This window comes from Myotis yumanensis, unplaced genomic scaffold (assembly GCF_028538775.1).
Source record: "Myotis yumanensis isolate MYYU_CA2020_CCGP unplaced genomic scaffold, mMyoYum1.0.hap1 SCAF_18, whole genome shotgun sequence".
Lineage (NCBI taxonomy): Eukaryota > Metazoa > Chordata > Mammalia > Chiroptera > Vespertilionidae > Myotis > Myotis yumanensis.
In genome coordinates, this window is record NW_027223769.1 from 33,800,332 (window position 1) to 33,821,873 (window position 21,542).

General features: G+C 50.0%; 2 protein-coding genes across 2 annotated transcripts in view; one reads left to right on the forward strand and one right to left on the reverse strand.

Moving 5' to 3' along the window:
- On the reverse strand, positions 1–4,949 carry GINS3 (GINS complex subunit 3). Its single transcript, XM_070397720.1, has 3 exons — positions 4,572–4,949; positions 3,369–3,602; positions 1–1,660 (listed from the first exon to the last, which is right to left on the reverse strand). The coding sequence occupies exons 1-3, from the start codon at positions 4,755–4,757 to the stop codon at positions 1,430–1,432; spliced, it is 651 nt and encodes a 216-aa protein (XP_070253821.1). The 5' UTR covers positions 4,758–4,949; the 3' UTR covers positions 1–1,429.
- Positions 4,714–21,542, forward strand: part of PRSS54 (serine protease 54) — a 20,507-nt gene continuing 3,678 nt past the window's right edge. The window contains exon 1 of the mRNA XM_070397719.1: positions 4,714–4,788. The gene's annotated coding sequence lies outside the window, so the exon portion shown is untranslated. The remainder of the gene's footprint in view (positions 4,789–21,542) is intronic.

The window sequence follows — 21,542 nt, forward strand, 5'->3', positions numbered from 1 at the left end:
TCGAAGTGCAAAGCGGGTCGTTTATTTAGCACCAAAATCAAACGATAAAAACATGGGTTCCATCTTAAAACAGGCATTTCAAAAGCCCTCCTGACATTCTAAGTTGGCACTGAGGCATCTGCAGTCTGGATGCCCAAATTCCTCGTTTCCAGCGACAAAGGCCGTTTTTCCTGGTTGTGGGGTGCAGCGGTGTGGAGACCACTGCCCTTCAAACAGGCCGGCGGCCCCAGGCATGCTGTCTCCTGCTCAGCCAGAGTTTCCCGCCTCATCTCCAGGGCAAGTTCTGTGTTTGCTTAAATAGATTCTCAGTAACCGGTCAGGAAGCCTTGATGTAAAGATGTACAAAATGGACTAAAGAAAACACATAACCACGGCCTCTTGCCCACTGACAAGTGCCTGTGAATTACGCTTCTCCAACAGGGCTCTCCCTGACCAGCAACCCCAAGTCCTGACTTCACCAAATAAGGGCTGGTTCGCACCGGTTGATAACTACGTTGCAACTGGACCACTGACAGCACTGAGATGCTGTGAAGATCTCAGAGGCAAAAACAAGCTCAGTGTAACACTTCCCCTCCAGGTCGGCTGCAGAATTCCGTGAATTCCTGGTCACAGAGGAGGTAGCACCGTCTCCTCTTTAGTAAAATTCATGCCATTCGCCTGCCTTTCCCTTTTCCTTCCTTATTCTTTTTTTAAAAAAATATATTTTTATTGATTTCAGAGAGGGAGATGGAGGGAAAGATCAATGATGAGAATCATTGATTATCTGCCTCCTGCACGCTGCCCCCTACTGGGGACTGAGCCTGAAACCCGGGCATGTGCCCTGACCAGGAACTGAACTGTGATCTCCTGGTTCATAGGTCAATGCTCAACCCCTGAGCTACATTACTGGCTGGGCATCCTTCCTTCTTCTTCATGGCTGTTTTTGGAAATTGGGGTAACTCCCCACAGGCAGGGGGCAAGAGATATTTACACGTCCAGCATCCTGGGGGCACTGCCCTTAATACAACCAGGAAGATGGAGCGATTCCGCGCGAGAGAACATTCCGTGAACAGACCCAGATGGCTCTGAGGGAGGGAAAGAGGACATCTCAGGCCGTCAAGTCCCTCCCAGGCACCAGGAACTCCAGTTCCAACTCTATTGCAACCTATGTCTTCCGACCTTTATGGATAAAGGACTTTGATGGCTCCTCAGCTGTGGCTTCTTGGGCGAGGGAGGCCTGGGCTGGGGTCGGCAGGGTGGGACAGTCCTGGAAGACTCCCGGGGCCAGGGACATCCTCCAGCACGTCCTATCCCAACCGGATGACACCGCTCCCGAGACAGCTGCAGGGAACAAGCCACGTCAAGGATGGCCCTTTCCAGGGCCGACCAGGCTCTTCGCGAGGCCACACAGGGTGGAGTCTACGAGGGGCGATGCTGTGTTCCGCGGCCTTCAGTTTTCCGTGTCGGTGAACTTTCTCTTCTTGTAGTTCTGAACCAGGTTGGACGCTGTGATCTGAGAAGCCTGCCCCTTCTCCCAACACTGAAAGTCGTTCAGGCCTCTCTGCCCCATTTGGAACAAGCCCCTCTCCATCTCGTCCAGCCGGGCGACCAGTGCCGAAGTGTCTTCATTGTACGCATTCTGGGAGGAGTCCATGATGCGGCGAAAACGTCCAATAAAGGTCTGAAGGAAAAGGGAGCAAGAGAAACCAGGGCCACTTTTTAAATATATGTATATTTTTATTGATTTGAGAGAGAGAGAGAGAGAAAGAGAGAGAGACATCAATGATGAGAGAGAATCATGGACCGGCTGCCTCCTGCACGCCCCGCATTGGGATCGAGCCCACAACCCGGGCATGTGCCCTGACTGGGAATCGAACCGTGACCTCCTGGTTTATAGGTGGGTGCTCAACCACTGAGCCATGCTGGCCAGGCCAGGCCAGATCCAGTTTTATCCTCAAACATTTAAATGGCACAAAAGGGGAGAATCTGGTCTCAGGACTCAGTCAGAAGGAGGTCTGAGTAAGTTATTTCACACAGCCAAGCCTCGATTTCCTTGCCTGTGAAATGGATTGTTGTGGAAATCCAACAAAGTAATACCCACAGAGCATCTAGCAAGTGGCTAGCAAGAGTAAGCTCCTCGAAAAGCGTTCCCCATTATTGTTATAGTAACAAAGGCCGTGATAATGTACTGTGGTCACATGCAGACAGGTTTCAACCAGAAAAGGTCCCTGATTTAATTGAATGCCGTTTCTATTTTCAGCGAGAGAGAAAGAGAGATGGAGTCACACAGCTCTACCAGTGTCAGTTCCGGGCTCTGAGCCCAAGCCACAAGCCCCACTTCCGTTCTACAACTGTCTCCCGGCAATCTCACCTTCTCTGTGAGCAACTCCAGTCTACAGCACCTCAAAGCAGAGACGGAGAAAGACAACATGTAACTCAGTGAAGAAGGGCAGCGTTCTCATTCAAGAACATGTCCTGGCAACGTTATAAGACAAGTGATGTCTGCTTAGAAGAGCTTCATAAGCTCGAACTGTCTACAGTCTGCACATTGACTTCTTTTTCTGAGTGGATGGCAATGGTTTTTTGTTTTCTTTTTAACTATCACATTAGAAACAGCACTGGTAAACGTCAGGCCAAACAACCTTTACGCCCGATACAGGATGTCAGCACAGCCCAGGTGACAAGTGTGTTCTTATTAAGCGAGAAATGAGGAAGTAATACAAGAGGTAGAAAGGATGGGTTCTTCTAGTTTTAACAGAATGAAAAGTCATTACGAAATTTAAAGTAAGGTTATTCCAGCATAAAGGATGTTATATACATAACACTGTTTTGTCCATGGACAATGAAATTAGTTACCATATATTAAATGGCTCCACATGATTCTATAGTTTTGACACTATTATCATCTCCTTTTACAGGTGAAGAATTGATGCCTAAAGAGGTCAAGTAGCTTGACCAGGTCACGTACGTAGCAAAGCCAGGTCTTAACCTCAAAGCAAGGAAAGGGAACAAATAACCAAATACCAGGTGTATTTCCAACAGGAACCTTCAGACTGGTCCTGGGCTGGGCTGTGACTGTGTATTTAAGTGCCTGATGCCTGCAATCAACCATCACCTTTTCTTTCTAGGACTTTCTGCTGCTCCCAACTCTTAGCAAGCAAAAATGAATAACAGTAGACAAGTCTTATTTAAGTGTGTGTGTGTGTGTGTGTGTGTGTGTGTGTGTGTGTGTAGTTGGCAAATGCAGTCTAACTGTTGGCTGGCCTAGAATAACAACACACTAATTGTATATGTCATAAGTTTCCCTGGGTAAGAGTGATGTCTGGTGGCAGCCAAAGCTGGCTCCTGAGGCATGTGCGGTGCCATAGGTTTCCACATGAATTACTTGCCTGGAGGAGAGACTGGGAAATGTCTGTATTCTCTGGGCTGTCAAAATGCAGGAGCTGGGAGCCAAACCCGTAGAAATGGGGCCCCATTTTGTGGAGGTCCACCACGTTGGCATCTGCGCTGAACACAGTCCTCCAACCCTCTCGGTAGATCTTGGGAAGGTCCACAGAGAGGATCCGCCGCTTGTTGTCAAAAAGTCCTTTTGCCAGCCACAAGGGGAGTTCCAGCTTTGAGCCCTGCGTCAGACAGGATTGAAGAACAATGACAAAGTCAATGTGTGTGTCGCAAAAAGGAAAATGTGCACTGCATGAGCAATATTGCCTGTTCTTTTTGGGACACATTGTATGTGAAGTCATATAGCCCCAGGTTCAAATCCCAGCTCACCGCCTACAGCAGGGCCCTGGCCAAGCTACCAAACTTCTCTGGGCTTCAGTGTCCTTGTATGTAACAATGCCTAGTTACAAGGTTGTTGAAGAATTAAAGAGCTAATAAGTGGAAAAGTACACTCTCCCCACCCCATCCATGTTGGCACCAAAGCCCTGTCAATGGTTGCTGATACCGTCATCATGATGCAGGGATGAATCTAGCAATTTGTGGGTCCCAGATGCATTACACGCTCTTACAGAACCCAAAGCTGTTGTTTTCCGTAGGAGCCAATCCTAAGGCATGTTGAGGGTAAGGGAGAGGGAGTGGGAAAAACACTGCTGAATTTGTAGTTTCAAAAATGAAATCTGCCCTGACCGGTTTGGCTCAGTGGATGGAACGTCGGCCTGCGGACTCAAGGGTCCCAGGTTCGATTCCAGTCAAGGGCATGTGCCTTGGCTGCGGGCACATCCCCAGTGGGGGGTGTGCAGGAGGTAGCTGATCGATGTTTCTCGCTCATCGATGTTTCTAACTCTCTATCCCTCTCCCTTCCTCTCTGTAAAAAAATCAATAAAATATATTTAAAAAAATGAAATCCGTGTTGGAGGGAGCCTGTCGACCTGGGATAAATTTAGTTTCCGTACAAGTGGCCCCAGCTAGGTGAGGAGACCACCGCAGTGCACCACGACCCACGGATAAACTGCTTGGCGAGAAGACCCCCGTCTGCCCCTAAAACTACAAATCCCAGAGGACAGCGCGCCCACAGATACGCGAAGCCCCAGGGTCGCAAGGCCCACTGGGAATTGTAGTCTTTCCGCGCAGGGCCGAGCCAGGGGGCTTACCTGAGGGACGGTGTTGTCCGTGTCGGCCCCTCCGCTCCGCTCCGGGAAGAAAGCGCCCAGGCGTGGAATGGGAATTTCTGTGCGCACCGGGAGCTTCTCGTGGGACATCAAGATGTCGTCCAAGGAAAGAAAGTTCTCCTCATGGCCCAGCGCACCCGACTCCACCCGGAAATAAGCCTCGGACATGGCGGCGGCGTGAGCTGCTTTGTTTCCTCTTGTATGATTCGGGAGACCTCAGGGAGTCAGGGATGCAAAAGCAGGAGGAAGCGGAGGCCGGTCGGGATTGTAGGGGTTGGATGGGTCGCTACGGCCGCCGAGCCGGGTCGAAACTGTCTTCCCGCGCACTCTTCTCCCGCGTTCGGGGCGGGCCAGGCAGGAGCAGTTGATCGGGCGGGCCGGCCTAGGCAGGAGCAATCGATAAGGTCTAGTGCGGGGCGGGCCAGGCAGGAGCAATCGATACGGTCTAGTGCAGGGCGGGCGGGCCAGGTAGGAGCAATCGATAAGGCCTAGTCCGGGGCGGGGAGCGGGGCGGGGAGCGGGGCGGGGCGGGGCGGGGGCGCTGGGAGAGGGTCCCCTGGAAGTTTTCTCGCCAAGTGTAGCCCATCTTTAGCAGAAGCTGGGAATGCCTATTAAAGCTGCAGGATGCAGTTGCACTAGGTTGCGTTTATGTGGTCCTGTAAATGCGTATATGAAATGAAAGACATTTTACACGTGTTGGGGGCTTAAAGAAAGGCGGCCTTGAGCCCCCCATCCCAGGCCTGGCCCGAGCAGACCTACCGACCGGTTTGTCACTGTGCATCTCTGTGGATCTGGCTGCGTGAAGGAAACGGGCAGCCTCCTTGTGTGGCTCTTAATGCAAACCCTTAAAGGAGGAAACCTGGTTGGCTCCGCTCCTCTTTGTGAGGCAGACCACAGGGGCCATAGTTTGCCAGCCTGTAGGCTGGGGACCTGGCAGGTACCATCCCAGGTCTGGTGGGGGCGGGGAAGGGGCCATGGGGTGCTGCCCAGTCAGGGCTGTGGGTGGTGGCAGCATGCTGAGCGATGCACTACAGAACTTTTTTCCTACGAAAGGGCATTTTTTTGGGAGCAAAGGGTTCATGGGAAGGGAGGTGTGTATTCATGTCTTTACATTTTTTTCTGTTCTGTATACTCTGACATCTTGGAGCCGTGGGGGCCCTAAGGATGCACTGTCCCTCCCCGGATGAGCTAATTCGTAGAGTAACAAGCACCTTGCCTGCAAATACGCCTTTCATATTCACACCCACCGACCCAAAGCCCATAGCCCCGACCACTTCCTTTATCCAAGTCTCACACTGGTTCCCTTGCCCTAAATTAAGGTCCCAAGGTCACGTACTGGACAATGAGAGACCACCTTTACCGCCCAGAGTCCACCGCCATTATTTAAACCGTGCCGTCCTATGCCTTCTCTGCCTCGTCCACTCCCTCCCCGAGAAACCACTCTAAGGGTTCTGGGCCATGGTCTCCCCCGGGCAACGATGAGCAGTCAAGCTTCCAGGGATGACCACTCGGTCACCTCCATAAATGAGGGCCTGGGTATCGTCACAACAAGGGGTAGTGGGGAAGCCAGAGCCAAAGTATGGAAAGCCTTGGGTGCTATGATTCTAAGGCGTCTGGGCTGTTCCATAGGAAATGGGAGGAAACGTGTAGTTTTTGGACAAGTAGTAGCGTAAGCCTGAGCTTTAGGAAGGGAAGTCTGGCAGAGCGGAGAGGGGAGAGAGGAGATGCAGGGAAGACAGTTGCGAAGCTGTTCCGTGGGCAGCACCTGGCAGCGGCTTGGATGTAGGAAGCGGAGGAGAGAGAGGGGTCCAGGGTGATTCACGTGCTTCACCTGGTGGACCAGGTGGGTGAGGGTGTTATTAATAGATGTGTACGGAGCACAGTGGAGAAAGCAGCCTGGAAGTCAGGAGGCATCTGTTTAGAGGTAGTTACGTGAGAGTTTCTTTTTTGATCGTATTTAAATTAATTCCTTATCCTCACCTGAGGATATGTTTATTGATTTTGAGAGATAAAGAGAGAGAGAGAGGCTGAAACCGGTTTGGCTCAGTGGATAGAGCGTCGGCCTGCGGACTAAAAGGTCCCAGGTTCGATTCCGGTCAAGGGCATGTACCTGGGTTGCGGGCACATCCCCAATAGGGAGTGTGCAGGAGGCAGCTGGTCGATGTTTCTCTCTCATTGATGTTTCTAACTCTCTATCCGTCTCCCTTCCTCTCTGTAAAAAATCAATAAAATATATTTTTTAAAAAAAAGAGAGAGAGAGAAGGACATTAATCAGTTGCCTCCCTACATGCCCTGACCAGGGACTGAACATACAACCAGGCATGTACCCTGACTGGGAATCGAACCTCTGCCACCTTCGGGTGTACAGGACGATGCTCCAGCCCCCTGAGCCACACGAGCCAGGGCTCCCTTATCATATTTTAAATGTTCACTTTGCTACACTCTCCAATGCCAAAGTAAGCAATTCACAGTCAGAATTCATAATTTCTCTGATGAAATGAGTATATGGTACTGGATACCGTTGGGGATAGAAATCTAAATTAATTTGCCTAATTGAAGGCAATGCAGGCTGTTTACGGACAAGAGAGAAAGCTGTTTTCTGTGTTGAAACGGTTAAGATGGATGCTTAATGATCTATCAACGCCAAAGAAAGGCATATTTTTGTCCTGAGACCAGACTATTGGCTCTAAACTCAAATACCACAGTTATTTTAATACGAAAGGAACAGGCCTGTGTTTCAGATAAAATCAGAGTGCCTTGTTCTCATTGAATGCCGGCTCACCATGAAGCTAGTAGTCACTGCTCGTATATTTTCACTCTATTTAATCCGTCCTCTTTTTGAACTAATAAGTGAAATCGGAAGAAGTGAAATTCATGTGAAAGTTTGAGCTGATGACTTAATCAGGGGTGGGGAACCTTTTTTTCTGCCCAGGGCCATTTGGATATTTATAACATCATTCGCAGGCCATACAAAATTATCAACTTAAGAATTAGCCTGCTATATTTGGTCAAACATTTAATTAACTCACCCCTAATGCCTTGGCAGGGCCAGACCAAATGATTTCCTCGGCCTTATACGGTCCGAGGGCCAGACGTTCCCTACCCCTGAATAATTGCATTGAGCCCTGACTGGTTTGGCTCAGTGGATAGAGCATCGGGCCATGGACTAAAAGGTCCCAGGTTCGATTTGGGTCGAGGGCATGTACCTTGGTTGCGGGCACATCCCCAGTAGGGGGCGTGCAGGAGGCAGCTAATCGATGTTTCTCTCTCATCGGTGTTTCTAAGGCTCTATCCCTCTCCCTTCCTCTCTGTAAAAAGTCAATAAAATATATATTTAAAAAATAATAATAATTGCATTGACATATTGACAAAAGCGCACATAGTTGATCAAGCATGTGTTTGTTTATGCCCTACATTACAAGCCAGGAATGCTGCTTTTTTTCTAAGAAAGTATGTGTTCCTTAGCATCCAGCCAACCAGTCTACACGCCAGAATTACACTAGACAGAATCTCAGCATGCTTAAAATATTCAGAGTGTATCCAGTATAGTTACAATATACCGAGTTTCCGTCTTCTGAAAGGCATCTTAATGGATCCCTGAAAAAAAGAGTAAATTTCCCATCATCATCGTTTCAAGGTTGCCAGGTCACAGAAGGGTGTGGCACATACAGATTTCAGACAAGCAAAACCCCAAGCAGCTTTAAATGTGCTCTTTAGAATTCCAGTGCTTTCTAAATTTCTTCCACCGAGTGAGGCGGCTGTGCACAGTGACAGAAATCCCAGTGGGTTTGTGGGCGAGGACCTGAGAAAGTGAAAAAGAAACATAATGGACTCCATCCTTCCAGTTGCTCGCCTGGCCACAAATTCTAGGATTTTCTTTGACCCTCTCCCCTTACACCAAGCATGTCAAACTCGGGCCCATGGGCTGCATGCCTCGTTCGTTTGGCCTGTGCTGGCCTTTGAGTTTGATATGCTTGTCCCACACTCTATAACCGGACCATCAGCAAATGTTGGCTCTACCGTCATGACTTCTCCAGAAATGGACCAGTTCTCGTCACTCTGGCCCAGGCCACCATGATCTCTTGCCTCTTTTTTTGCAGTAGCTTCCCTCCTAGTCTTGCCCATGACCTCCGTGTTGATCCTTCAACACCCCAGGCTCACTTTTTCTTTATTTTTAAAAATATTTTTTTTATTGAATTTCAGAGAAGAAGGACGAGGGAGAGAGAGATAGGAACATCCATGTTGAGAGAGAGTCATTGATCGGCTGCCTCCTGCACGCCCCACACTGGGGACAGAGCCCGCAACCTGGGCATGTGCCCTGACCGGGAATCCAACTGTGACCTCCTGGTTCATAGGTCAGTGCTCCACCACGGAGCCACGCTGACGAAGCTTCGTCTCTGCATTTGTAAAGTGGAGGTAATAATAGTAGCTCACAGGGTTGTGGTGGGTGGATCAAATGAGCCCACATACCTAGAGCACTTACTCAGGGCCTGGTCCGTAGAAGGGCTTCGTACGTGTCCTTCTCCTCATCGTTATTCATACGTGTCTGTTCGGCATCTCGAACAAAACCTGTCACATAGCAGAGACTCAATGAACATTTGTTAAATAACTGTCTTCATTCATGATCATCTAAGCTCGGCTACGCTCTCCCCTCCCAATTCAAGTTCCTAAATGTACTTTGATAAATTATATGATTCTTCAACGTTTTCCTGCTAAGTTCTCCTATGGGTTCAAATCATTAAAGTTTTTTAATGTTGTCGTTTTTGGAGTGAGTATATTTTTCCCATTTTTTTCTAAGAGAGAGTAGAAGGGAGGGAGGAGGAGGAGAGAGAGAAACATGGATGTGAGAGACATATCAATTGTTGCCTCCCACATGTACCCCAATGCACCCCAACCTGGGGTGGGGATCAGACCTGCAACCCTGGTACGTGCCCTCGTCTGGAATCGAACCCAAGACTCTCCAGTGCCCAGGCAGATGCTCTAACCACTGAGCAATGTTGCCAGGCAGTTTTGTTTGTTTTGTTTTGTATTTGGAAATGAGAGTATGATTTGGAATCTTATGTAAGGTTAATGGAACTAAACCACTGGAGTTCATCATTACATACTTTAGCTGTTCCTGTGGTTGAGCTATTTCTCGAGCACTGATCCAAGACGCCTGCAACGAGATCAAAACACAGTGACGGGCAGATGCGACCTGTGTGTGGGTAGCGCCGAGTTTAGATCCTGCCCACGGTCCCCGGCAGTGGCAGCAGCTTGGTAAACCCACCTTATGTAGCCAGGGACGTTCTGTGTCTGTGTGTGCCTGACCCTCCCAGGCTGGCAAAGCAGCAGCTACCCCGTCATTTTGCTGGAGGTTCTGGTTTAACCCAGCGTTCCTTTTCCTGTGTTCCCAGCTGCATAAAAATAATAATTATACCCTTTCTGCCCATCCCTGTGTGTTCACCTTTTCCTGGTCATTTATTACATAATTTAACCCGTGATCTGAGGGCCATCATCTCAGTCCAAGGGCGATGGAGTGGGGAGTGAACTCATTGGTTTGAGGAGACTGGTGGGAGGAGAAGACTTGTCAGTGAGGTGTTCCCCTGTCTGTTAGGGGCTGCGTCCTGGTGCCCAGTGGAGGGAGTAGTCACATGAGGCGATGACACTGACAGCTCAGCCCTGGCCGCTGTGGCTCGGTTGGTTGGAGCGTCATTCTGGGCACCACAAGGTCACAGGTTTGATTCCCAGTCAGGGTGTGTATGGGAGGCAACCGGTCAATATTTATCTCACATTGATGTTTCTCTCTCTCCTTTTCCCCTCCTTTCTTTCTAAAAGCAATAAAATAAAATAAAAACGTATCCTCAGGTGAGGATTAAAAAAGTAAATAAATGTGAAGTTTACATAAACATATATTTTGGTAGTGAAAGCAAAGGTGAGCCCTTATAACCATCCCTTTATGTCCCATAAGGATCCGATGGCGCCTTTTAATGGGGCAAAGTAGGACTTTTATTGGGAAGGGGTTGAATCCTGGGCACGCGGCAGCAGCAGGCAGCTCTGTGACAAGGCCACCTGCATCTCCTAACGTACAAGTTCCAGGTGGGAGGGGTGTCCCTGTACCCCACGAACTGACAGCAGCACCCCCATTTGCCTACGTTCTGCAGCTGGCTGTATAGACAGCCCTGTGACTTCGCTTTGCGCCACATGGCTCAGTCCCAGGGGAAGTTTCTCTCTTCTGAAATATCATTGCACGTAATTTAACACTGCAAGTCAACCCTCAGCCCCAGCCACGTAGGTGTCCTTATGTATTAACATGCTGAGTCACAGGGGCGCTGAAGGCAGCGAAGGCCCACGCTCCCAGCAGGGACCGGAACGCCCTCCGCCCATTCTGATCCTCATCCTCACAGCGAAGGGCTGAGGAACTGTTAGAAATAGACCCGGCTGCCTGTTTGCAGGGCTCACGGTGATCAATATCCCACCAGCGTTACTGGGTTCTTTTAACTTCTGCTTTTTTAAAATAAATACTTTTTTATTTATTTTAATATCTTTATTGATTTCAGAGAGAGGAAGGGAGAGAGAGAGAGAAGCATCAATGATGACAGAGAATCATTTATCAGCTGCCTCCTGCACGCCCCTTACTGGGAATCGAGCATGAAACCCGGGCATGTGCCCTGACCGGGAATCGAACTGGTGACACCCTCTGGTTTATAGGTCAACACTCAACCACGGAGCCATGCCGGCCCGGTTCTCTGACCTTGGTTTTCGTTTGAGCGGTGGTTCAAGGGCGGCCCTCTGTAGAGAAATGGCCCTGGACTCAGCGAGCAGCGAGGTTTGGGGAAGTGAGCAGCCACCGGGCGCCCACCTGGCAATGGCCGTGTGCGCCTCGCGATCGTTTAGGGGTGAAAGCCCTTCTGAAGGGCGCTGGTGGGCTGAGCCTTTGCGATGTGTCGGTGTTGCTCCGAAAATGTCGTGTCTCTATTCCTAATTTTAGAGCCAGCAGCTGCCACTGCTGTGTGCTCACTAGTCGGTAGTTTTCCATTGCCTTTGTTTACTCGGATTCCCTTCATACGTCCAATTACTCTGCGAAAACGGCTAACTTGGTCGTCTCCCTTTTTTAAGCCCGAGGTTATGTGGGTGTCATATCGTCTCTCATTTCGTAGTTTGTCATCTCTGTCACTTCATCATTGCTTTTAAAATAATTAAAAGCTCTTCTTCAGACCCAAGGTATCGCTGTTTATGTCACCTTCCCACCCTCTGCCTATATAACGCACACACTCCTACATCATTTGATAGACAGGTTTGACCACACCGTGTTCTATAGGATATGGCGTTCAATGCCTTTCATCTTCAGAATCAGAAAGCTGCTTTTTATTTGTTTCTTAGTTGCCCATTTATTTTTTTAGGGCCCCATGGATGCTTCTAGAATTCCTTGGAGATGTTTTGCAGGTGGTATCATAACTTTATTTTTCTATTGTAATTTTTTTATGGTCTGGGTTTTGTTTGTCTGTTTGTTTTTCAAAATTACCCAGCTGGAGAGGAAGGGACTAATGCTTGAAATGTCCCAAAGCAAAAAATTTTTTTTTTTTTTTTTTTTTTTTAATTAAATCTTTATTGTTCAGATTATTACATTTGTTCCTCTTTTTTCCCCCCATAACTCCCCTCCTTCCAGCTCCCACCCCACCCTCCACCCTCACTCCCCACCCACTGTGTTCATCCATAGGTGCATGATTTTTGTCCAGTCACTTCCCGCATCTCCCACACCCCTTTTTCCCCCAAGAATAGTCAGTCCATTCCCTTTCTATGTCCCTGATTCTATTATAATCACCAGTTCATTCTGTACATCAGGTTATTTATTCACTTGATTCTTAGATTCATTTGTTGATAGATGCATGTTTGTTGTTCATAATTTGTATCTTTACCTTTTTCTTCTTCTTCCTCTTCTTAAAGGATACCTTTCAGCATTTCATATAATACTGGTTTGGCGGTGATGAACTCCTTTAGCTTTTCCTTATCTGTGAAGCTCTTTATCTGACCTTCAATTCTGAATGATAGCTTTGCTGGATAAAGTAATCTTGGTTGTAGGTTCTTGGTATTCAGCACTTTGAAAATTTCTTGCCATTCCCTTCTGGCCTGCAAAGTTTCTGTTGAGAAATCAGCTGACAGTCGTATGGGTATTCCCTTGTAGGTAATTGAGCCTCTTTCTCTTGCTGCTTTTAAGATTTTCTCTTTGTCTTTTGCTCTTGGCATTTTAATGATGATGTGTCTTGGTGTGGTCCTCTTTGGATTCCTTTTGTTTGGGGTTCTCTGCGCTTCTTGGACCTGTAAGTCCATTTCTTTCACCAGGTGGGGGAAGTTTTCTGCCATTATTTCTTGAAATAGGTTTTCAATATCTTGCTGTCTCTCATCTTCTGGCACTCCAATGACTCTGATATTAGACCGCTTAAAGCTGTCCCCGAGGCTCCTTACACTATCTTCACACTTTCGGATTCTTTTTTCATTTTGCTTTTCCAATTGGGTGTTTTTTGTCGAATCTTTGGTTTGATTATTGTACTCCTCTGGTCTGCTATTGGGTATAATATTCTTTATTTCAGTCCGTGTATGCTTACTTTCTAATTTCTTTATCGTAGCATCGAGGGTCTCATTAGTTTTCGTGAGGTTCTGCACAAATTTATGGCAAGCCCTCAAAATTGCGATTCTTAGCTCCATATCCTCCATTTCTGTCATGTTTTTTTGTCTCCGCATCTTTTATGCTTTCTTGGTGCACCCCCTTGTGGTCTCTGTGCGCAGTCTTGTTCTAGCCAAGCCTTAATTGTTGTAGTTAACACTAGGGGGATTTGACCCTCAGGCCGGCTGGCTATAGTAATCAGCTGTGCGGAAAACTCTGTCTTCTGGGGAGGCGCTAATCCAGCCTTTGCCTGAGGCGATCAGCAAATGGCTGTGCGCAGGCTTTGGGCGGGGCGGGATCAACAGGGCGGGCGGAGGGAGCAGTTATGGCCACGCTCAGTCCCGTTCCCAGAGGCTCTGCTTCTCAGAACCCCGGCAGCCACTGCAAACCTCGGAGAGAAAGCTGCCCTCAGGTTCCAACTGATGCCGGGTAATCCCGCTTCTCCCGTTTGAGTCTGGGTCCCTAGAGACTCGCCCGGATCTGGAGCCCAGAGTCTGAGACTCAGTCCCGACAGAAAACGACAACCGCGCCCTCAGCCACCAGCCCGCTTTCGCGCGCACCTCGGTACCTTTGTATTTTCCACACTGCGCCGCCTCTGAGCCTCGATTTGCTGTTCTCTTTCCTTCTAGTTGTAGAGTCTCTCTTCAGCCAGCCTTCCTGTGGTTCTGGGTGATGTCCGTTCAGTCTTTTAGTTGTATTTTTGAAATGGTTGTTTGCGGCAGCGGTCTCCGGTGTTTACCTACGCCGCCATCTTGGTCCTCCCCAAAGCAAAAAATTTAAAAAATGTTTTGTGAAAAGGTTATGTCTGATGATCTCCGTGTAGTAAAGATAACGCTGATAGTAGAAACACTGCCACCTGCAGATGAAAAATATATTACACTTGTTTTTCTTGGACTCGGCTAGCTTGCAACATCAAGAAGAAAGAAAACATTCATTTTAATCTTCATCTCTAACCTCTAAAATGTGATTGAGTCCTGTCCGGTGTGGCTCAGTTGGTTGAGCGTGAAAAGGCTGTCAGTTCCATTCGGGGTCAGGGCACAGGCCGATCCCCAGTAGGGGGCGTGCAGGAGGCAGCTGACCAGTGTCTCGCACATCGAAGTTTCTCTCTCCTCCCTTCCTCTCTCTCTCAAATCAATTTTTAAAAAACCACATTTTTAAGAAAAAGAGAGAGTTGAAGTGTAATCCGCAGCCACTCGATATCCCTGGGCCTTTGTGAAATAGTGGCTTTTGCGGGTGTTTTGCTTGTTTTGACAGCGTACAGAGAGTTTCTATCAAATAAAATCTTACCTTTGAGCTCCGGGCAGAAACAGGCCCTCAGGCTAACGAGGACCCTTCCCAGTCTCCTGGGTTCACCGCCCGCCCGTCCGTAGCAGGCTGCAAGGGAAACCGAAGAGCAGCTGGAACCCCAAGTCTCAGGGACGCAGGAATCATGGTCTAAGGCTGTCACCCAGGGCGGTGACCCCGCGGACAGACACTTTCCTGGGGGGCCCGTCAGGCTGGGCAGCCTCTGCTTTGAGAGTTCGTCGAAAGACAGTCCAGGTGCCGAGCCCCCTTGGAAAATGAGGCCAATGAAGAAGCCAGCTGACACCAACGAAGAAGAGAGAAGACAGCAACACTGTGATTTAAGTTTTAACATTTTCAGTACGTTAACCAGGGCGGGCAGGGTTTTTTTCTAGACCCAGTTCTCTCTAAAAACAGTGATCAGAAGCCAGGGAAGACACATTTGCTTTTGAGCATTTGTTGCTCTTGCTGTTTGCAAATTCTCTGCCGAGGAGTCTTCAGCGGAGAAACCCTTTTTTACGTTATCATTTATTTTTTTTGAGTGTCCCCAGCTGGCTGCCCTTGGAGAAACCGTGCACGTAGATTGTCGCAGCAAGATCGCCACCTACTGGCAGAAATGATCGTCGCACACGAACGCCAGGGTGGCATTTGGGCTGGGGTGAAATGCAAGTTTTCACCGACTGGACTTCTTTTTTTTTTAATTTTCTTGATTTCAGAGAGGAAGGGAGAGGGAGAGAGAGATAGAAACATCAGTGATGAGAGAGAACCACTGATCAGCTGCCTCCTGCAAGCCCCACACTGGAGATTGAGTCCGCAAACCGGGCATGTGCCCTTGACTGGAATCGAACCGGGGACCCTTCATTCTGCAGGCCGACGCTCTATCCACCGAGCCAAACCAGCTAGGGCTGGCTGGACTCTCCCGGACAATGGAAATATGAGGATGTTGTAGCACGTGACAAGCTTTCCTCATTTTTGAAGGCCAAATAATAGTCCATTGTATGTCTGCACCACTTTTTTTTTTAAATTCCATTCATCTTGGGGTGGACGCTTGAATTGCTTCTACCTCTTGGCTACTGTGATTAATGCTGCATCGGAGACCCTCACCCAGCCGGGAGGTCTCTCTAGGTCCAACGTTTGAAGATAAAAGCCAGGCCTTCCAGGGCCCTCCTGCCTTAGAGAGCTTCAGAGCTCATGCCTGCCTTGGACTCTTCTGTCCTCCTCGGGAGGCAGCCAGCTTTCCTTTCTCATGCAGACTGTGTGTACGCTGTGTGCAGCCCCCACCGGGCCCCACGATTTGACAGAGCCTTCGGGAGGCTTGGTTTGGAGCCGCTAAAGACAACTGGGCTGAGGCCCAGCCGGCGAGGCTCAGTGGTTGAGCGTCGACCTACAAACCAGGTCATGGTTCCATTCCCGATCAGGGCACATGCCCGGGTTGTGGGCTCCATCCCCCGTGTGCCATGCAGGTGGCAGCTGATCCATGATTCTCTCTCATCATTGATGTTTCTATCTCTCTGTCCCTTATCCTTCCTCTCTGAAATCAATATATATATATATATTTTTTTTTTTGAAGAATTTATATTAAAAAAAGGTTTGAGCCTCCCAGGAAGCCAGGCTGGGAGTATGAGGATGCTGACGGGGACTGGAAAAACCAAACCCACCCCAGCCGAGGGCTGCCTCCGCCCAGTCTGATAAACACAGGCAGACGCAGTCGGGTGCTGAGGAGGTGGACAGACCTGGGCCGAGATCGGACAGGACTCTGTGATCTGACAAGAGGGACAGCCAGGCTTCCAGAAGAGCCTTGCCAAGCTTAGGAAACAGGCCGGCTTTTCATCCTGGCTCCTCCTAAGTCCCCATGTCCAGACGTCTGCCCGCTGGCGCCATGGTAACCGTGAGGCCACAATGGAACATTCTTCCCGAGGTGGTAGAAGGGGATCCCTGTGTCGGGTTCTTGCTGCGTCAGGTCGGAGCGAGCTCATTTCTCCTTCAGCGGGAGCAGTTCACAGAAGAGCTCTGAGAACAATCGGACGACGAGGGACACCCGGTGTCGGGAGTGGGACATGGTGACTGAGAACGGCGTCCATGGCTTCCTCGGGCTCTTGTGCATCGTTTGAGGCAAAGGGAGGAGGTAAGGCGGGCAGATGGCCAGGACACATCGCCTGGGGCTTAAATCTATTTTTATTGATGTCAGAGAGAAAGGGAGAGAGAGAGAAACATCAATGATGAGAGAGAATCATTGATCTGCTGCCTCCTGAATGCCCCACACCAGGGATTGAGCCTGCAACGCAGGCAGGTGCCCTGGCTAGGAATCAAACCGTGACCTCCTGGTTCACAGGTCAACGCTCAACCCCTGAGCTGGGCCGCATGGCCTGGGATGCAGACACACCTGAGCTTGGCTTCCAGCCTCCCCACTTGGCAGCCACGTGCCCTTGGGCAGGCTCCTCAGTGTCTCCCAGGGTCAGTTTCTGAATCTGTAAAATGGGGCTAGTCCCTGTGTCTACATCACGGGGTTATGGTGCGAATGAACGGAGCAAAATACCAGGTCTGTGGCCACCGTATGTGAAAGCAGGAACTGTCCCTGGTTAAACCCAGCATCATGGAACCCAGCCGCGTTCAGCAGGAGGGACAAAACCAGGGCGGACTCACACTGAACCCCTGCCTTTTCCTTTCGGCAGCATTTTACAGCGACAGCGTTAAGGCAAGGGTTGAATTCCAGGAGCCAAACACCAGCACCTTTCTGAGCCCCGACTGTCTGGGAAGCGGGGACCCTGGCTGGATCGACAGGCGGGGGCGGCCCCCTCTGCTCGGGCCGTCTCCCGGGTCCCAACAGAGTCTCGGTGCCCGGTGCCTGGTCCCTGCCTCCGGACTGCCCGGGACCAGGCCACAGGGACAGGACAGGTGTGTCCCTCACATCCCGAAGCTGTGCTGGTGGGAAGGGAAGGGAAGGGGAGGGGAGGGGAGGGGAGGGGCCGGGCCTCGGACGCTGGGGGAAGGCACTGCTCTGGGAGGAGAGGAAACGCCCTGTTGTCCCCACAGCTGCCCGTGGTGCCTGCTGCGGCCGCGCCTGGGGATGGTGGGGATGGTCTTGGTGCTGCTGCTCTGCGCCTCCCACGCTGCTGCCAGTGAGTGCCCGCTCTCTCCGTCACCACAGGGCCCTTCCGTCTGCGGGCCGATGTTCTGTCCACTGAGCCAAACTGGCCAGGGCATGGGAGCTTTTCAAAAATGCCGGTGTCCAGGCCCTGTCACTGGGGGAGGGGGCCGGGGGCAGGTGGATGGAATGTGCAGCCAGGTGGGGAGTCCCTGCACCCCACTCTGCAGGGGTGGGGATGAGAGGGCCCCCAGGGACACAGCGACCGGCGAGGGAGGACACGGGGCAGCCAGGCAGAGCACGCCCCCCTGCGTGAGCACCATCCTCTCTTTCACAGGGAAGGAAACCAACTAGAAAAAGCAGCGGGGGTGGGAGAGTTAATGGTGACCATGGCGAGCCAGACAGAGTGGGCGGCCAGCAGGGGGGGACCTGCAGTCGGGTGTGGGGGTGGTGGCCACAGGCCCGCCCACCCCTGGCCCCAGCGGTGAGGCCCCCCGCACCTCCCTCTGCAGGTTGTGGCATCCAGAAAATCAGCGGTATAGAGGCTTCCGAGGAGGGTCTGGTCAGTGAGAAGGAGTTCCCGTGGGTGGTGTCCCTGCAGAACTCCCACCACGCCCACCTGGCTTTCGGCAGCATCCTCAGTGAGTTCTGGATCCTCAGCATCGCGTCCGCCTTTCAGCACAGGCCAGTACCCTGACTGGGGCCTCAGGGCGCCCTGGGCGGGTGGGGAGCTGTTCCCCCCCCCCGCTCAGCTCAGGGAGGCCTGGAAGTTGGACTCCTGGTGTCGGGGTGACAGGCCTGTTCCCAGCTCAGCACTGCCAGGAGTCCTGGGTCCTTGGGTCGCCAGATGCCAGCCTTGGAGCTCCTACTGCCTCCCCGCCACCCCCCGCCCCCCCGCCCCCACCTGCACAGCGAAACGGTGCTCCTCCTCTGCAGGAAGGTCCTTCCTTTCTGCCCGTTTTACGGGGACACAGAGGCACTAACGTTGGTAGGAGCCCTGGTTTTAAAGCTCGCCCGGGGCCTTAACAATGTGCAGGAAACAAGCCAGCATTTAAGCGCAGGGATCTGATTGTTGTTTGCTTCTTTGAACGTCTCTGTGTTTTCCAAATTCTTTACATTTAATGTGCATTCTTTAAACCAGAAAAAAAAAACACCCCGCAAATGTTATTAAAAGAATAACTGTGTTTTGTTTTGTTTTGTTTTTAAAAATCTTACTTTTTGACCCAATGATTTCACTTCTGGGAATCAACATTCAGGAAATAATTTCAGCCACTGGAAAAATTGTATACACAGAGTTGTTCATGGGATAGTTAATAAAACACTGGGACATAACATACAATTATTATGGAGAAATAAAACATAGTATATTACTCTTATATAGTATAGTAGAGGCCCGGTGCACGAATCCTGTGCCCTCTTGCAATCCGGGACCCCTCAGGGGATGTTGGAGAGCCGGTTTCGGCCTGATCCCCACAGGCCAGGCCAAGGAACCCCACCAGTGCATGGGTTGCACCGGGCCTCTAGTTTGCATATAGATCTTTGGTTAATTTCTCCCTGCCCCCCCCCCCCTCCCTGCTTCCCTCTGAGATTCATCAGTCTGTTCCATGTTCCCATGCCTATGTGTTGAGCGTCTGTCCCCTGGTGGTCAGTGCGCGTCATAGCTACCAGTCAGCTGGCTGGTTGCTTAGGCTTTTATATACATACATATAAATATATTTATACATAGATAGGTAGATAGATATAGATATATAGATTATATAGATATATAGATATATAGATATACACATACAGAGTATGGGGAGAGACTATCCTATATAATAAAAGGCTAATATGCAAATCCACCAAATGGTGGAACGACTGGTTACTATGACACACACTGACCACCAGGGGGCAGATGCTCAACGCAGGAGCTGCCCCTTGGTGGTCAGTGTGCTCCCACAGGGGGAGCACAACTCAGCCAGAAGCCTCTCCCGCCTCTGCGGCAGTGCTAAGGATGTCCGACTGCTGGCTTAGGCCCACTCCCCAAGGGCTCGGAACTGCAAGAGGGCACAGGCCAGGCTGAGGGACCCCCTGCCCCCGAGTGAACGAATTTTGTGCACTGGGCCCCTAGCAATTACTATAATTGGCAAAACAAATTATACACTTTCAATGGAATATTGTGCAGCTGCTGATTTTTTAAAATATTTTTATTGATTTTTACAGAGAGGAAGAGAGAGGGATAGAGAGTTAGAAACATGGATGAGAGAGAAACATCGATGAGCTGCCTCCTGCACACTCCCCACCGGGGATGTGCCCACAACCAAGGTACATGCCCTTGACCGGAATCGAACTCTGGACCTTTGAGTTTGCAGGCTGACGCTCTGTCCACTGAGCCAAACCAGTTAGGGCAGATGCTGATTTTTTTTTACTTATGATTTATATTTTCACATTGGAAATACATGTGCAAAGTAGAATGTTCATGAGGAACCAAAGGATATACAAGGAAAGGGATCCCTTCCCTCCGTGGCATGTCAGTTACTGTATCCCTCCCTTGAACTCTGTCACCAGTTTCTAGGGGATTCTTCCTTAAATACCCAATGCATGTATGGCTCTCTGTATACATAGCTATATACCCACAGGTCCTATAAGCCTATATCTACCGACAGAGGGGGAATTTTCTTCCCCCGGCATTCGTCTGCTAAGGCAGCCATAACAAAAGACCGCAGACAGACAGGGTGGCTCAGACAATAGAGGTTTATTTCTTACTGTTCTGGAGGCTGGAAGTCCGAGATCACGGTGCTGGCAGGGTTGGGTCTCCTGAGGCCTCTCTCGTTAGCTCGCGGACTGCTACCCCCTTGGGGCGTCCTCACATGGCCTTCCCGCTGTGTCCACACTCCCATGTCTCTTCCTCATTTTATAAGGACACCAGTCCCTTTGGGTTAGACTCCTGCCCTCATGGCCTGATTTAATCTTAATTACCCCCTTGAAGGCCCTATCTGCAAATGCAGCTGCTGTTGGGGTTGGTGCTTCACAAATGAATTTTGGGGAACACAATTCAGTCTATCACACACACCCAAAAAAACCAACAACCAGTAGCACACCATACTCAGTATTTCACTCTCAGCTTTTTTCACTCTATCATGAGTATTGGGAAGTCTTTTTTCAAGAACTTTTTTTTTTTATTATTGATTTCAGAGAGGAAGGGAGAGGGAAAGAGAGAGAGAAACATCAATGATGAGAGAGAATAATTGGATTGGATGCCTCCTGCAGACCCCCTACTGGGGATCGAGCCTGCAACTTGGGCATGTGCCCTGACCGGGAAACGAACCATGACCTCCAGGTTCATAGGTCGATGTTCAACCACTGAGCCACGCCGGCCGGGCAAGAGCAACATTCTTTTCTTTTTTTTTTTTTTTTAAATATTTTTATTGATTTTTTACAGAGAGGAAAGGAGAGAGACAGAGTCAGAAACATCGATGAGAGAGAAACATCGACCAGCTGCCTCCTGCACATCTCCCACTGGGGATGTGCCCGCAACCCAGGTACATGCCCTTGACCGGAATCGAACCCGGGACCCCTCAGTCCGCAGGCCGACGCTCCATCCACTGAGCCAAACCGGCTTCGGCTAGCAACATTCTTTTCATCAGCTGCACAGTATCCCATGACGGATGTACCATCACCCAGTCCTCTAATGAGGGACATTTGCATGGTTTTCGACCTTTTCCCAGGGCCCAAAACGCGGCAGTAGGTGGAGCGGTACCTACGTCATTCCCCACACATGCAGGCATCTTGCAGCATGAGTGACCGGGGAGTGGAAGACGGGGTTCGACATTCACAGGGACCGCCGCTAGCCCTTCGAGAGCTTCTGCTTTGTGTTGGAGTTCCCGATATGGCTACTTTCTGTTTAGTCTGCTGTTTTGGTTTGCTTTTCTGTTTGGCCCAGGGTTTTGTGAAAGACAGAGTTTTA